This window comes from Lithobates pipiens, unplaced genomic scaffold (assembly GCF_037356315.1).
Source record: "Lithobates pipiens isolate NorthernLeopardFrog02 unplaced genomic scaffold, aLitPip1_a1.2 Scaffold_8, whole genome shotgun sequence".
Classification (NCBI taxonomy): Eukaryota; Metazoa; Chordata; class Amphibia; order Anura; family Ranidae; genus Lithobates; species Lithobates pipiens.
In genome coordinates this window covers 431,785,253-431,798,662 of record NW_027507903.1, presented here as the reverse complement: position 1 = coordinate 431,798,662, position 13,410 = coordinate 431,785,253, and the positions used below count along the sequence as shown (strand labels likewise).

General features: G+C 42.2%; 1 protein-coding gene across 2 annotated transcripts in view; it reads left to right on the top strand.

The window, feature by feature from the left end:
- Positions 1-13,410, top strand: part of TBC1D9B (TBC1 domain family member 9B) — a 174,377-nt gene that overhangs the window by 34,764 nt on the left and 126,203 nt on the right. For both annotated transcript variants that reach the window (XM_077474303.1, XM_077474302.1), the window contains exon 3: positions 12,790-12,908. In XM_077474303.1, coding sequence (XP_077330429.1) covers positions 12,790-12,908 — 119 coding nt within the window. The remainder of the gene's footprint in view (positions 1-12,789; positions 12,909-13,410) is intronic.

Genomic DNA, 13,410 nt, shown 5'->3' with positions numbered 1-13,410 from the left:
CTTTATATTGTGAAAGAGTAAATTGATACCCCAGTAAATTGATATCCAACATGTCATAATTCAAAATTGCGCCTGCTCGTGGAATGACGACAAACCTTTTACCCTTAAAAATCTCCATAGGCGACTTTAAAAAATTCTACAGGTTGCATGTTTTGAGATACAGAGGAGGTCCTAGGGCTAGAATTATTGCTCTCACTCTGATTTTAGCGATGCCTCACATGTGTGGTTTGAACGTATGCGTTTGCTTATGCACACGAGCACGGCGGGACGAGACACGTTTAAAAAAAACCTTTTACCTTTTATTTTTTATTTTTTATTTTTACACTGTTCCTTTAAACATCCCTTGTAATAGAAAAAAAGCATGACAAGACCTCCTAAATATGAGATCTGGGGTCAAAAAGACCTCAGATCTCATATTTACACTAAAATGCAATTTAAAAAAAACGATTTGATGTCGCTTCCGCCCTGCAATGGTATGGAGACTCCATACCCAGCATGTGAAAGGATCCGATCGCCTCCGCCACTGATTAAAAGAGACCACTTTTATCTGAAAGCTTGTTGCTGACCAAAGAGGATACCAGGGTTATGGTACCTAGCTGCTGCCATAACAACGATATTCCTCTTCAAAGTTAGGACGTACATCGGTGGGCAGCGTTCCATAAGTGCTTAACCATTTGCCTACTGGGCACTTAAAGCGGGGTTCCACCCTAAAGTGGAACTTCCGCTGATCAGAACCCTCCCCCCCTCCGGTGTCACAATTGGCACCTTACAGGCCCTAGACCCTAGGTTTCGGGAACTAAAAGAGGCCGACCGTTCCCAGGTTCGACACTTCCTCATAAACGGACAGTGGATGTCCAGACAGCAAATCATGGTTGACCCATCACTGATGGCCTATCCTTCTGGCAAAAAATACAGCTAGCTCACTTCTTTGGCTCCCTACCTTCCCCGGAAACTTTTGGGAGTCGCCTTACTCATTTCCAAAGCTTGTGTCTGGAACAGTCCCCTGCACGCCACTTGTTCTCCCAGACATATCAGTTATTGCCAACACCAACCCTGAACTTCAGACCTCCATACATACTTAGGTGGGAACAAGACTTGGGAATTCAGTTCACAGAGAGACAGGTGGAGAGAATTTTCCTCTTTACAAGCAAGATATCTGTGTGTGCTAAACACCAGAAAGCAGGTTACAAGGTACTGAGAAGGTGGTACTACACGCCAGGATTCACAGGATGTTCCCTCAAAGCTCAGAGCTGTGCTGGAGATGTGGGGAGGAACCGGGATCTCTCCTGCACATTTTCTGGTCCTGTCGCCTCTTGTGTCCTTTTTGGACCGAGGTTCACCATATAGTTCAAAAATTCAGAGACCGCGAACTGCCATGGACCCCCACGTTCTTCCTTCTACATCACCATGAGATCCCAAACAAAATATATAGGCATTCCATTCTGCCTCTTCTGCTCACATCGGCGAAGAGTTGCATTCCGCTTTACTGGAAGCAGACACAGCTGCTGAGCGTGGCAATTTGGCTGAAAAATGTGGCTGAAATCTATGCAATGGAGGACCTGGTGGCTGGGGAAAGGGGCATCCAGGAGAACTTCAACACAAAATGGTATTTTTGGCACGAGTTTGTCTACTCCGAGGAGCATGCCGAGCTGTTGACCCTATTCTTGAGAGATGGGTCCTGAGGATGGGCTCCCCGCAGACATGGATGGCGGAACTGGCCGGGGGTGGTCCCCCCCTGCTCTTTTTCTCTCCCCTCTACTACTATACTCTTGACTCTGATCTTGATCTCTCTGTTCTCTTGGTATAATTATCAAGAGAAAGGGATCCTAAAAAGGAAAACTTCCTAGTCCTCCTAGCTACATTTGATGTGTTTTGGCCATTGATGCCAAGGGCTGTATGTACAATATCCAATGTGGATTTAAAGTTGTGGTTTCTGTATCACCGTTTCTAAAAAAAAAAAAAAGAAACCTGGAAGCTGATGGTTTCTATGTAATGCTGCACCAGATTTTGCACACTCCAGTTTTAGTAAATCAATCACACTGTGTGGTGCATGGAGCACATTGCACTTTATTGCTAATTTGTGGTTATTCATGGCAATTCTTTTTCTTTACAGTATTGTTTTCACATATCAATTTTGATATATATACAAGGATTATTGCACTTTAAATGTATATGCACATTGGATGTTTATAATGATTGATTTATAGGGGTGCAACGGATCGTCACTGATCCGTGATCTGAACGGGTCACCCCGCTCGGATCGGCACACGCCGCGATCCATAGAGCGCTTCACGGTCTCTGCCTTAGGAATGACCACGGCTTCGGCCTAGCTCTGGAGCGGTAGCCATCATTCTATACCCAGGCCGTTTACAATGTGATCGCTCTGTCAAATGACGAAGCGATCATTTGTAAACAAACTGGCGGTTCCCCTCTCTCCCCTCTCTGTACTGATCTGTACAGTGGAGGGGAGAGATCGGATGGAAGCAGCGCTGTGGGCTGGATCTGTAAGGCCCACAGCGCTGCTCTGTGACAGCCATCCCTCCATACCCAGCCAATACTCTGCAATACCCTGCCAATACTCTGCAATACCCTGCCAATACTCTGCAATACCCTGCCAATACTCTGCAATACCCTGCCAATACTCTGCAATACCCTGCCAATACTCTGCCATACCCCGCCAATACTCTGCCATACCCCACCAATACTCTGCCATACCCCGCCAATACTCTGCCATACCCCGCCAATACTCTGCCATACCCCGCCAATACTCTGCCATACCCCGCCAATACTCTGCCATACCCCGCCAATACTCTGCCATACCCCGCCAATACTCTGCCATACCCCGCCAATACTCTGCCATACCCCGCCAATACTCTGCCATACCCCGCCAATACTCTGCCATACCCCGCCAATACTCTGCCATACCCCGCCAATACTCTGCAATGCTCTGCCATACCCAGCCATACTCTGCAATGCTCTGCGATACCCAGCCATACTCTGCAATACTCTGCGATACCCAGCCATACTCTGCAATACTCTGCGATACCCAGCCATACTCTGTAATACCCAGCCATGCTCAGCGATACCCAGCCATACTCAGCCAATATTACAGTGGGGGGAGATGTCCATTACAGTGGGGGAGATTGTGGATATTACAGTGGGGACTATATGGTGGTAGAATTTTCACAGGTTTTTGCAAATTCAATTATTTGCGGATCCGAAAAATGATCCGATCCGTGACTCTTATCCGAGGAACGATCCAATCCATGAGTTTTTTTGATGTGTTGCACCCCTATTTATTTAGCGCTGCACTTATTTATTTTTATTTGTATTATCACACACTCAGGAAGTGTGGAAAGTGCTGGCAGCTTCTTTCTAGGAGCCATATAGCAGCTCACAAGGTTTTTTCACTTATTTGTGTTTCTTTTCTGGCCATTTTTATCATTTTTTTTTTTCATTTTATGATAATGTAAACTCCGTTCTTTGGTCTTTTATTTAAAAGAGTCTATAGCCAACTAATCACACAAATGAAGCATGAGCTGTAAGTCCAATACTCTTAGAGAGGGGTTCCCTGAGATCTTAAAAGGATAAGTTTACCTTAAAATAATATACACATCTTTTTGCAGGTAAAAAAAAGAAAATCAGCATTTATTTTAATACACTGGAGTCTGTAAACCATTACAGCCATGATCAGTAGATCGCGGGTGCAGTGTCAGTATTCTGCAGACTCCCAGTTTGCTGTCTGCCCGTACCTTTGATTTGGCCAGGCAGTTACTGAATTGCAGGAAGAACCACACTGGGTTCACACTGATGCGGCCGCGGGTCACAACAGGGGTTCCGGTGTGTCCCTGTTCACCGATTCAAGTGCGAAGCATGTCCGAATTTATGCCTGGATTTGCACCTGAAACTGAATCAAAGGCACGGTACCCTTTTCCAATGCGGACCGTGACCTCCCCGGAGGTGTGATCTGCCTCTATTGAGTGCTGGGCACACTCTCCTGTCATGCGACTTTGATGCGGGGAAAGCCGCATCCAAGTCACATCAGTGTGAACCCAGCCTTAATGTACTATGTAAGAAATCACCAGCGCCCTCGCAGCTCATTGAAAACAACAAGCCATCAGCCATGGTGGATGACGGTACTTGTAGTTTATTCATTCCTAGAATCATCGCTCATGTGGCTATTCTGTTTGTAAATTGTACCAGCAGGTGCAGGGAGAGGATCACCTGCCTGCTCTCACAGGGAAGGAGGGATTGGGGGAGAGGATGCAGGAGCTGGAACATGTTACATGTTCTATCCTAAAAAATAGTGGAACCTGTTACATGTTCCAAAGGTGAACTTAGCCTTTAAAACTCTCAAGTAATCCTTCATGGTAAAAAGGCTGCTCTGCTGTATGTACCTGACAGGTTCTCTTTATACACATCCATATATTATGAAAGGGGTGATCTCATCACATATAATTTGAGAATAGCTATTGCACACTTTTGGAAGTTTGGGGTTTGTCTGACAAATGACTCATAAGTTAATGGCACTGCTATTGGATAAAGATATTTACATGCCACTTTGGTTTCAATAAAATTGTTCCAGCTGATTTTGGCTTCTCGGTGTGGTAACATAGAGCCCCCTTCTTTTTACCGCTATAAGCAATATTGTGACACTTTTCCCACTTACATTGCATGTATGACTACGTTTTGTCATTTTTAACACAAAGTCTTTGAAGATGCAGTAGGGGGTGGGATGATCCTGAATTTTTAATAAGATTTTTCTGTTGACATTTTGGGAAATGTGCAATTCAGTAATGAAATATTGGATTTGGAAATGTTTACTAATTCATTAAGAGTTGGTGAATAGATGAAGTACTAAAGACACCAAAAATATATTTGTTAGTTATGCATTAAAATACATTACTTTGTAAATATGCTTATACAGTAGTTTATTTCTCTAGTCACTAAAATTACAGATTTCAGGAAAATTGGGTATTTCGTTATTAGTATAATTATAAAGCAGCGAGTCGGACGTTATCCAAACATTCACCACAGGTGAATCTTCCTGGTTGCATGAGGTTTAAATGACCGTGACTAATTCACCACAAGCGAATGTTTGGTGAACAACACATTCACTGCTTTATAAATATACCCCCAAGTGTAAGCATCAGTTTAAAACCACATGAATCATTTGCTACTTTTCCTTTTTGAATCCTGGGCATAATGTATTACTATCAGATCATGTGCACATCTAGTACAACCCCAATTTCAAAAGAAGTTTAGACACTGTGTAAAATCTGAATGAAAACAGACTACAATGATTTACAAATCTCATAAACCCATATTTTATTCACAGTAGAAAATAGAAAACTTGAAATGTTTAAAGTGAGAAAATGTACAATTTATTTTTTTTAAGAAAAAAAAAAAATAAGGTAGTTTTGAAAATGATTCCAGTAACATGTCTCAAACAAGTTGGGGCAGGGCAACAAAATGCTGACAAGTAATGCCACGTACACACGATCGGACTATCCAGCGGACTTAGTCTGGCGGACAACCCGTCATTCATTCCATTCATTTTGAACGTGGCTCCAGGTAGATGGAACTAGCAAAGGAAGTGAAAGTTGCTGCCTCCATCGGCGAGATTGACACCTCGCTAGCCCCGTCACCTGGTATGGATTTAAAGGGGAGCCCCTACGCCAAAAAAACGGCGTGGGGGGTCCCCCCAAAGTCCATATCAGGGGAAAAAAGTGTACATTAAAAAAAACACAACACAGGTTTTTAAAATACTTTATTAGACAGCTCTGGGGTTCTTCTCTTCTTCCGTCTTTGGGGGTCTTCTCGCTGGACTCCTCCTCTTTCTTCTGCTAGCTCTTTTATTAGCGGAGGAGCCCGGCTTTCTACTTTGTCACCGCTGCCATCCGGGGGTCTTCTTCCGACTTTGGGGTCTTGTTCCGCTCTTCGGTTCTTCTTGCCGGGCCTCCGCTTTCTTCTTCCAGCTCTTTAACTAGCGTTGGCCCGGTCTTGTCACCGCCGCCTTCTTCTGCTTCTTCTTCCGATGTTGACACGACGCTCTCTCTGGCTGTAATGGCAGGGAAGCATTGTGCGGCGACTTATGTAGGGACAAGGGGTGGGGTCACCGGATGATATCACATGGTGACCCTGCCCCTTATGATGTCACAGTCCCAGCATCCTCCGGGACTGTAACATCATAAATGGCGTGGTCACCATGTGTCATCACCCGGTGACCCCACCCCTTGTCCCTATATAAGTCACCGCACAACGCGTCCCTGCCATTACGGCCAGAGAGAGCGTTGTGTCAACATCGGAAGAAGGAAGAAGGCGGCGACAGAAGACCGGGCCAATGCTAGTTAAAGGGCTGGAAGAAGAAAGCGGAGGCCCGGCAAGAAGAACCGAAGAGCAGGACAAGACCCCGAAGTTGGTGAGAAGACCCTCGGACGGTGACGAAGGAGAAAGCTGGGCTCCTCCGCTAGTAAAAGAGCTAGCAGAAGATAGTGGAGGAGTCCGGCGAGAAGACTACTGAACATGGATGAAGAGAAGACCCCCGGAGCTGTCTAATAAAGTATTTTAATAGAAATGTGAAAAACAGTGCAGCGCTTAATGTGTAACACGTGACTGAATGTAATGAAACAATAAATCAGGAAAAAAACTTTCAAAGATGATGTTTCCAAAAAGTAAAACATCAATGATAAATAATACACATGTGCATATTGTGCAATAAACAAAAAATGGGTTATTAAGCCATAAAAAAGGGTCAAAAAAAACACTTTTAGAAGGACAAAAAATAATTATTTAAACTACAGCTTAGTGCTGTGAAGCACAAACTTATGATTAAGTGAAAAAAACAAACAACAAAATTGAAAAACAAATCAAAACAAATCCCATGCTTTGGATAAATGAAGTGATTTACAAGGCCCCATAAATGTGAAGATATAAGTTCATTAGATGGAACGTGAATGGAACTTTATAGTTGAACGTGAATGAAGCTTTAAAACTGGTCCCAGGTGTCACTGGTATAGGTGCTTGACCACGTAAATTCTTTCACTCTACAGTTTAAGTAAGTAGTAAAGGCTTACCAGAACCACCTTTAGTGTGCGCAAATACGAACTCCCCAAGTGTTGGGATCGGACAAGATCGTTCCTCCGACGCTCCTCGTGTGAATGGATGACTCGAATCACCTTTCCGGATAGGAAGGTAAAGAATGACCCACACCTTCGGGTGTTCCTTGAACGTCGTCCGTTCCGGTCCGTTCGAAAAATGTTGGCGTGTCACCAAATGGATGAAAAAAGGAAAAAAGCGCCCAATCGTGTGATAAAGTCTAAAACATATGTACTTTATTTTCCAACCAAATAGGCGTTGAAAGATACAAATGACTCAATGGAGTCGTATAAAATTGAACGAAAAAAAATTGCTAGCAAAAATATAAAATAAAGCAGATAAAATTAGCACGAGGTGTAGACGTATCTACCCGACGATCGTTTCGTCACAGATTGACGTCATCAGGGGTACGCCCACACCCTCGTGCTTAAGGTTTAAATAGCCTATGGGTGAGGTAGGGAGCCCTGCCATAGGTGCAGACCAAAACGTCCGTGCTTAATGGGATTAACCCACAAATGACCAGTCCCTTCGGAATGGTTACCACACATGGAAAAGAGGAAAAAGGGAAAAAACGGTCAACGACCAGTTAATTCAAATAAAGTTTGAGTACCATCCTAACTAAATGGTGGGACTCAAATATACAATAGACTAGTAAAAGTGACCACTGAAAAAAGCAAACAATGAGTTCTGTGAAAAATCACATTTGTTTGACAGATGGCCAAATACAATAATGGTGGCTGTCTCACTGTGTGTATGTCCCAAAAGGGTAACTTGGTTCAAAAAATATACGAAATGTATATGTATGCAATACATGCGTGTAAATTACCATAAAAAAGAGAGAGAGGAGAATAACCATAATATTGAGGCGGGGGCCTAAACAGCATTAGCTGCCCACCATCACCCTTAGTCCAGTTAAAGAAATACATGGATGAGACATAACCAACAGGTTTAGAAAGAACATTACAATCACTCTATTATCATAAATATAGTTTACATAAAAATCATATGAACTACCTAGCAAACATTGCTACAAAAATACAAATAATAGTAGTGAAAATGGTGTATGAGACCCAGACTGAATACAAAATCAGTACAAAAAAAGGAAAAAGGGAATATTAAATCAACTGTTGTTAATAAAACAATTAATGTCCCACTCAACGTTGAGCCCCCCAGGGATATGTGTCCCTAATTTGTGGATCCAGTTTGTTTCTGCCCTGGAAATGGTGCGCTTAGCGTTACTGCCGCGCCAATGTGGGGTATATTTTTCTAAGGCCAGAAAGGTGGTGCCTCTTGGGTCCCGATTATGTTTAAGATCGTAATGTTTACTAACGTTATGTTTGTCAAATCCTTTACAAATGTTGGTGATATGTTCCCCCAGGCGTACATGTAACATGCGTACTGTGCGTCCCACATACTCCAAACCACATGGACATCTAAGTAAGTACACAACGCACTTAGTGGTGCATGTGATGAATGTTCGTATGGGGTATGTAAGTCCATTGCTTCCTTTTTTTGTACTGATTTTGTATTCAGTCTGGGTCTCATACACCATTTTCACTACTATTATTTGTATTTTTGTAGCAATGTTTGCTAGGTAGTTCATATGATTTTTATGTAAACTATATTTATGATAATAGAGTGATTGTAATGTTCTTTCTAAACCTGTTGGTTATGTCTCATCCATGTATTTCTTTAACTGGACTAAGGGTGATGGTGGGCAGCTAATGCTGTTTAGGCCCCCGCCTCAATATTATGGTTATTCTCCTCTCTCTCTTTTTATGGTAATTTACACGCATGTATTGCATACATATACATTTCGTATATTTTTTGAACCAAGTTACCCTTTTGGGACATACACACAGTGAGACAGCCACCATTATTGTATTTGGCCATCTGTCAAACAAATGTGATTTTTCACAGAACTCATTGTTTGCTTTTTTCAGTGGTCACTTTTACTAGTCTATTGTATATTTGAGTCCCACCATTTAGTTATGATGGTACTCAAACTTTATTTGAATTAACTGGTCGTTGACCGTTTTTTCCCTTTTTCCTCTTTTCCATGTGTGGTAACCATTCCGAAGGGACTGGTCATTTGTGGGTTAATCCCATTAAGCACGGACGTTTTGGTCTGCACCTATGGCAGGGCTCCCTACCTCACCCATAGGCTATTTAAACCTTAAGCACGAGGGTGTGGGCGTACCCCTGATGACGTCAATCTGTGACGAAACGATCGTCGGGTAGATACGTCTACACCTCGTGCTAATTTTATCCGCTTTATTTTATATTTTTGCTAGCAATTTTTTTTCGTTCAATTTTATACGACTCCATTGAGTCATTTGTATCTTTCAACGCCTATTTGGTTGGAAAATAAAGTACATATGTTTTAGACTTTATCACACGATTGGGCGCTTTTTTCCTTTTTTCATCCATTTGGTGACACGCCAACATTTTTCGAACGGACCGGAACGGACGACGTTCAAGGAACACCCGAAGGTGTGGGTCATTCTTTACCTTCCTATCCGGAAAGGTGATTCGAGTCATCCATTCACACGAGGAGCGTCGGAGGAACGATCTTGTCCGATCCCAACACTTGGGGAGTTCGTATTTGCGCACACTAAAGGTGGTTCTGGTAAGCCTTTACTACTTACTTAAACTGTAGAGTGAAAGAATTTACGTGGTCAAGCACCTATACCAGTGACACCTGGGACCAGTTTTAAAGCTTCATTCACGTTCAACTATAAAGTTCCATTCACGTTCCATCTAATGAACTTATATCTTCACATTTATGGGGCCTTGTAAATCACTTCATTTATCCAAAGCATGGGATTTGTTTTGATTTGTTTTTCAATTTTGTTGTTTGTTTTTTTCACTTAATCATAAGTTTGTGCTTCACAGCACTAAGCTGTAGTTTAAATAATTATTTTTTGTCCTTCTAAAAGTGTTTTTTTTTACCCTTTTTTATGGCTTAATAACCCATTTTTTGTTTATTGCACAATATGCACATGTGTATTATTTATCATTGATGTTTTACTTTTTGGAAACATCATCTTTGAAAGTTTTTTTCCTGATTTATTGTTTCATTACATTCAGTCACGTGTTACACATTAAGCGCTGCACTGTTTTTCACATTTCTGTTAGTTGGACCTAGTATCTGGTTTTTTGTGCTCAGCTGCTTTTTTCTTAATTGATTTTTCCCATATCAACTATTTCTTTACCAAGCGCAAGTTTCACTCCTTTTGTTTTTTAAAGTATTTTAATAACCTGTGTTGTGTTTTTTTTTTTTTTTTATGTACACTTTTTTTTTCCCCCAGGTGAATGGGTAGGGGTACATGGTACCCATACTCATTCACATAGGGTAGGGGGCCCCCTTATTAAATGGGGCTTCCGGATTCTGATCAGACCCTGACAACCAACGGCCACGGTTGTCGGGAAGAGGCCCTTGTCCTCATCAACACGGGGACGAGGTGCTTTGGAGTGGGGGGAGCAGTGCCCCCCCTTCCCCAAAGCACCCCCCATGTTGAGGGCATGCGGCCTGGTATGGCTCGTGGAGGGGCTCACTCGTCCCCACCCCCTTTCCTGACCGTCCGGGCTGCGTGCTCGGATAAGGGTCTGCTATGGACTTTGGGGGGACCCCCACGCCGTTTTTTTGGCGTAGGGCTTCCCCTTTAAACCCATACCAGTAGATGGGGCTAGCGAGGTGTCAATCTCGCCGATGGAGGCGGCGACACTCGCTTCCTTCGCTAGTCCCGTCTACCTGGAGCCATGTTCAAAATTAACAGACTTTTCTCCATGTGTGGGCAAGTCCGTTCATTTCAAAAGTCCGGCGGACTAGCACACAGACAGGTGGATTGTCCACCGGACTGCTGAATTTGGCGGACAATTTTGAGTCAAAACTTCTTTCTAAGTCTGCCGGACTTTTGGGAACAAAAAGTCTGCCGGAGCCCACACACGGGCGCATTGTCCGCCGGACCAAGTCCTCCAGATAATCCGATCGTGTGTACACGGCATAAGAGGTACTAACGAGGAAGAGCTGGAAGAACATTTTGCAGCGAATTAGGTTAATTGCCAACAAGTCCCTAACATGATTGGGTATAAAAAGAGCATTTTAAAACTTATGGGGGAAAAAAGGGCATCTTGGAGAGTCAGAGTTGTCTGGGAAGTAAAGATGGACAGAGCTTCACCAATCATTGAGCAGCTGTATCTAAGAATTGGCAATTTCAGTATAATGTCCTCCAACATAATAAAAACTTTAAATTTATCATTGTCTACAGTACATAATATTATCAATAGATTCAGAGAATCTGGAGAAATCTGTGTGCATGGGACAAGGTCATAACACGTAAATGCACGTGATCTTTCGGGCCTTCAGACGGCACTGCTTTAAAAACAGGCATGATTCTGTGATACACATCACTGCATGGACTCAAGAATACTTCCAAAAATCACAGTCTGTGAACACCGTTTTCCTTCCCATTCAAAAATTAGGATCAATCTTCTATGCAAAGAAATCTTCTATGCAAAGAAAAAGCCATATCTGATCATGAAAAACAGAAATGTCTACTTCTCTGTGGCACAGCTCATTTAAAATGGTCTATTGCAAAGTGGAAAGCTGTTCTGTGGTCAAATGAATTGCAATTTGACATTCTTTTTTGGCAACCATAGGCACAGAGTCCTTCGGAATAAAGAGGAGAGGGATCTTCCGGTTTGTTATCAGTACTCAGTTCAAAAGCCTGCACATCTAATGGTATGGGGAAGCATTAATTCGTATGGCATGGGCAGGCACTATCAATAATGAAAGATATTTCCAGGTTTTAGCGCAGCATATGTTCCCATAAAGATGTGTTTTTTTCAGGGAAGGCTTTGTATATTTTAGCAGGACAATGCTAAACCACATACTGCATCGACGACAACAGCATGGCTTTGTAGTAAAAAAAAAAAGTCTGGGTGTTTAACTGGCCTGTCTGCAGTCCAGACCTTTCACCAATTGAAAATATTTGGCGCATCTTGAAATGACAAAACACAGCAAAAAAGACCCGGGACTGATGAGCAGTTAATCCTATATTGGGCAAGAATTGGACGCCATTCCTCTCCCCAAACTCCAGCAATTTGTCTCCTCAGCTCTCAGACATTTACAGATTGCTTTAAAAGAGGGGATGCTACATCGTGGTAAACATGGTCCTGTCCCAACTTTTTTGAGACATGTTGCTGCCATCCATTTTAAAAATACCTTATTTTTTTTTTTCTTTTCTTACATTTTCTCAGATTAAACAGTTGATATTTTGACTATTGTGTATAAAATACAGGTTTATGAGATTTGCAAATCATTGCATTCTGTTTTTGTGTCTATTTTACACACCGTCCCAACTTTTTTGTAATCAAAGTTGTAAACATGGCTCCATCCATCCACAGTATTTAGGTAAAGTACTCATGGCTTTCAAGGTCTGAAACCTCTGGAGCTTAGCCAATCAGACATGGTTTGAGAGCAGGTGAATGTTTTTTCCTGGGCTCAAACCTCTCCACCCTTTTATATCTAGTTGAAAGTAATAATTATATAGTGTGTGTGTGTGTGTGTGTGTATATAAAATGGCAATCATTACACATTTCAATAATGGGACTTTCCAAATATTTGGAGCAGAAGAAGATGGCCATTTGATGTTATTTTTGTGGGTCCTAACCTATATCTTTCTTCAGGGTCATCACGTAAAGAGATCACTGGACACTGGGAATGGTTGGAAAATAATCTGCTTCAAACTCTTTCTATCTTTGAAAATGAAGATGACATCACAACCTTCGTCAAAGGGAAAATTCACGTAAGACAATTCAGTGATCGTACTGTGGAATCTTTTTGTTGGCCATTTTTTTCATGTATATCCAACATCTTTTGACTAAATGTGACATTTTATGTGCTTGCCATTGCCAGCAACATGTCTTTTAATTTCAGTAATTTGTCAGTCCACCCCAACCTGTTTTTTTTTTTTATATATATCTCTTGGAGACTGATGGCGAGATCTCAGCTTTTGAGTTTCTTGGTTCACACACCTGCTGCAGTCATTATGAAAATGTCCCACTCTCCTGGTTGGATCTTTCACTTATTATATTTTACGAATAATTCACCAGGCGACTCTTACCCAACACCCAAAACACCAGAGGTGGTCAGGAAAAGATTTAGGGACTGTGACCTAAGAACTCACCTAAGAGGCGTTAGAAGCCAATAGGTGACCTGCCATCTGTAATTTTTAATATCTTTTTGGGATGCAATGATTTTTTTTTTAAGGACTTTAGGCACTATAAGAAACCAATGGATGACCTGCT